Genomic DNA, 4975 nt, shown 5'->3' with positions numbered 1-4975 from the left:
ATTATTATCACAATTATTATTATTATTATTATTATTATTATTATTATTATTATTATTATTATTATTATTATTATTATTATTATTATTATTATTATTATTATTATTATTATTATTAAGTGTAATGAAATTATAAAGGGTGGGTTTCAATATTCAGATGAACTTTTTTATTGTTCAAAATGTGATATTATTAAACCTCCTCCCCTACCACCACCATTAATATATAAAGCACCAATAGCGACATCAAAAGCTACAACTAGTATAACATCACCATTACCAACAAAAATACCAATTTTAAGTACAGCAAATCTAATTCCACCACTATCTTCATCATCACCATTGGCAACTCAAATATCACCAAAAACTTCAACAATAGCTACAACAACAGTAGAAACAACAACAGCAGAAACAACATTACCATCACCTTTTAAAATATCACAATTAAAAAATAGTGGAGATAATATTTATTCTTTATCATCGCCATCATCTTCATCATCATCTTCGTCATCATCTTCGTCATCATCTTCGTCACCACCAAATACATTTAATAAAAGTAGCGATTTCTTAAGAAATCCATTAAATAATAATGTTAAAAGTAGTAGTAGTAGCATTGGAGGAAATTTTGTAAATAAATCACAACAACAACAACAACCAATAGATTCATGCTCAAAATCTTCAATATCAATATCTCCTTCATCACCTAGACCTACTGAGGATGATATAAAAGAACAGGTTTTTTTATTACAAAAACAAAGTGTTCAACTTCAAATTCAACAACAATTACAGCAACGTCAAATTGAACAATTAAATAAAAATCAACTAGGTGTACAAAAACCTCTAAATCAACAACCTCAACAGCAACAACAACAATTTAAACCACAATCACCAAATTTATCAAATAATGATACATTAGATAGTTTTTCAAATTTAAATCAATCATTACCACCTCCTCCATTAATTAATACAACTACTTTCTCCAATCCACTTCTTAAAACTAAAAATCAATCATTTCCAACACCACCAACATCACACATTATCAAAGAAAACCAATCACAACAAATTCCAAAACCTTCTTCAATTGATGAAGTCGATCAACTTCCACTCCCACCACCACCAATAACACCAATACCATCACCATCGTCATCATCTATTATAATAAACAACCAACAACAACAACAACAAGAAAGTCAATTACCACCACCACCACCCACATCAATAATAATAGATCAATCAATATTGCTACCACCACCGCCACCATCAACTGAAATTCTACCACAACAACAAAGCCCAAAGTTATATAAACCAAGACCAAAACCAATAGTTTTACCACCACCACCTTTAGATATGGAACAACTTCCACTACCACCACCACCATTACTCTCATCTCAAATCAATCAATCTTTAAAATCTACGCAACATAACCAAACCACTTCTCCAACAATTGAAATACCAATACCACCTCCACTACCAATTCAAAAACAATCAATACCAACAAGAAAACCTCAACTTCCTCAATCATCTAATCCATCACCACCATCACCACCATCACCACAACCATCATCAAATATTCCACCATTATCACCAAAACAACAACAAGAACAACAAGTTGAACCAATTTTCTCACCCACAGGATCAATAATACCAACACCACCACCTCCACCACCAATTTTTAAAATGAAACCACTTAGACCTCAAAAATTTAGAGCACCAACAAATTATATCCCTTCTCTTTCTTTACATAGGGCTAACAAGCTATCAAATTCAACTGAAGATCATATAAAACCACCTGAATCACTAGTTTTGGAAAGTAGTAGTAAGTTTTATTTAATATAATGAATGATGGAAAAAAAAAAAAGAATTTCAAAACCAACCTTACTAATACCTTTTTTATTTTTATTTTCATTTTTAAAGGAATTGAAAAATTTGAACCAACAATTAATGGTAGAAAATTGACAGAATTATTAAAACATCAAACATTTGATGATATTGTTGGTGAGGTATTAAATAAAAGGATTAGTATTTATAAACAATTAGTAAAGGACGATGTAATTTTTGGTGATGTTATTGCTGCTGGTGCAAGTGGTAAAGTTTATAAAGGTATTTATAAAGGTAGAGATGTTGCAATTAAAGTTTATAGTTCAGAAAATTTTTGTTTTAATATTGACGAATTTGATAGAGAAGTTACAATTATGAGGTAAGTTTTTTTTTAAAAAAAAAAAAAAAAAAAAAATTATTAGGTTTAATATATTTTAATTTATTAATTTATTAATTTATTTATTATTTATTATTTATTTAGTTTAATTGATAGTGATCATCCAAATTTTACAAGATTTTATGGTGCAAATAAACAAAATAAAAAATATTTATTCCATGTTAGTGAATTAGTTAAAAGTGGTAGTTTAAGAGATTTATTATTGGATAAAGAGAAACCATTATTATATTTCACTCAACTTTCAATTGCATCAGATATTGCAAATGCAATGAAACATTTACATTCAATTGGTGTTATTCATCGTGATTTAAAAAGTTTAAATGTTTTAATCACTGAAGATTTCACTGCAAAAGTTATTGATTTTGGTACTTCTAGAAATGTAGATTTGGCAAAACATATGACAATGAATTTAGGTACTTCTTGTTATATGTCCCCTGAATTATTCAAAGGTAATGGTTATGATGAAACTTGTGATGTCTATGCATTTGGTATCGTTTTATGGGAAATCATTGCAAGAAAAGAACCATATGAAAATATTAATTCTTGGAGTATTCCAGTTATGGTGGCAAAAGGTGATAGACCAACAATTCCCGCTGATTGTCCTTCTGAATATTCAAAATTAATTAAAGCATGTTGGACAGATAAACCTAAAAAGAGACCTTCTTTCAAAGAAATTTGTGACACCCTAAAAAAGATTTCTGAAAGTTTAACTTTAAAAAGAAATAAAAAATAATCTTAAACCAAACTGTGCACAATAATTATGTCATCACATTAATTCTTAAAATAATTTCAATAAACAATGTATAATAAATATATTATTTTTTTTTTTTTTAACTTTAACTTTTTTGACCTACAGCCAATTATTTTTTTATTTTTTTTTATTTTCATTATTTATAAATATTTAATTACTTTTAAAAGATAATATTACATATATGCTGCTGGAAATTACCAATAAATAAAAATATTTTAAAATTTTTTTTTTTTTTTTTTTTTAAATTTAAAAAATAATTTTTTTTCATTTTCTATTTAATACAATTTTTCTTTTTATTTATATTTACAGTGATAACACTTTGATTGAATGTTTGTTGCAATCAAGAGGGTAGTATTATCTGGTGATGAAATTGCAGTGACATATTCATTTTCCTCAAGTTGATGTGATGTTTGCTCTATAAATGTTTGATCACAGGAAAAAATCTTAAATAATCCCTTTTGACACAAAACAATATTATCGCTTCCCTATTTTTTTTTATAATTATTATTTATTATTAATTATTAATTATTAATTATTAATTAATTTTTATAAATTATAAATTATTAATTATTTTTAAAAAAATATTAATTTGATTTTAAAATTTTAAAAAAAACAATATTTTAAAGAAAATAAATTAAAAACTTACAAGAAAAGAAATTTCATTAATATCCTCATTTAAGACTCTGGTGAAAATTTGAGTACAATTCAATCCATTATAAACAGTCATAATATTTTGATCATCTACAATTAAATACTTATCTATGCAAGATCTAACCATTTTAAATGGTTTTTCAGATACATACTCAGTTAATTTTTGTAAAGTTTCCAAAGTTCTAACAGAGATATATCTTGGTGAAAAGCATATTATATTTGTTTTCGTTGAGGTTAAAGAGGTTATTATTTCATTTTCTTTAACTTTACTTACAAAACCTAATCCAAAGTTACTGTCTTGATTAGAAAATTTTTCTAATGTTAAAGTACCATCTCTAAACGATGTATAAAGCAATGATTTTGATGAACAAGAATGAATTGTTTCAATGGCTCTAGTATTATCTTGAGCAGTCTTTAAGTACCTTGGTGAGACAAAACCTGGAAGTTGAAAAGAAACAAGAGTTTTAGATCCTCTACCTAGCAATAGTATGGAATGATCTCTTAACAAGGCCAATTTCAAACCTTCAATAGCACTAATATCGAAACTATCAATTTTTAATTCACAAGCTTCACTATAAACACCTTGACTATTAACAGTAAAGAACCTCTTTGTTGAACAATTTAAAAAACAAAATGATGAATTATAAATTTCTTCTTCATTATTTTGTTGTTGTTGTAGTTCTTCATTAAATCCCTTAATTAATTCAATTTGTTGAATTGGACCCAATAAATCTTTTGAATAAGTTTTGTAAATTTGGATATTTTTTTTTGAGGATTTAGGTACAAAAGATTTTCTTTTTAGACCTATAGGTGCTGATAGTGGTGGTGATATATCAACTATGGGTGATGGCGTTTTTATTAATATAATTGCATCATTTTCACTATTATTATTATTATTATTATTATTATTTGAATTTTGAAGTTCTTGGTTAATAATATTTTGAGCTCCGTCAAGAACAGTAGGTGAATTTGCTTCTGGATGAGGGGATGGTACTTGGTTATTTGAATATGGTTCCTGTTTTATTGGTTGAGGAAGTGATAAAATATCTCTTTGGGTTTGGTCCTGGGTGTTTGGAAGTTGCGCTTGAGTTTGTGATTGTTGAGCTTGCAACTGTTGGGATTGTTGATATTGATCACCATATGGTTGTGGGTAGTGATAGGCTGGATATTGTGGAGGGTATTGATAGTATTGATATGAGTGTGGTTGATAGGCTTGGTAATGAATTTGGGGTTGATATTGATATTGTGTATGATAAGGGAATGGCTGTTGATATGGAAGATCTCCATATGGATTTTGATAACCATAGGTGTATTGTTGTGTGTATTGTGGTTGTTGCTGAGATTTCACGAATTGTTGTGCTTGT

General features: G+C 27.5%; 1 protein-coding gene across 1 annotated transcript; it reads right to left on the bottom strand.

The window, feature by feature from the left end:
- Positions 1-3253: 3253 nt before the first annotated feature.
- DDB_G0286999 (hypothetical protein) lies at positions 3254-4975 on the bottom strand (the record flags this gene model as incomplete). The annotated part of the gene is made up of 2 exons (XM_632354.1): positions 3254-3445; positions 3607-4975. Coding segments are annotated over 2 exons (1561 nt in total), but the record flags the coding sequence as incomplete, so codon positions are not given.

Source organism: Dictyostelium discoideum, assembly GCF_000004695.1.
Source record: "Dictyostelium discoideum AX4 chromosome 4 chromosome, whole genome shotgun sequence".
NCBI classification, from domain to species: Eukaryota; Evosea; class Eumycetozoa; order Dictyosteliales; family Dictyosteliaceae; genus Dictyostelium; species Dictyostelium discoideum.
Note: the sequence above shows the minus strand (reverse complement) of the source record. Positions and strands in the feature narration are given on the sequence as shown.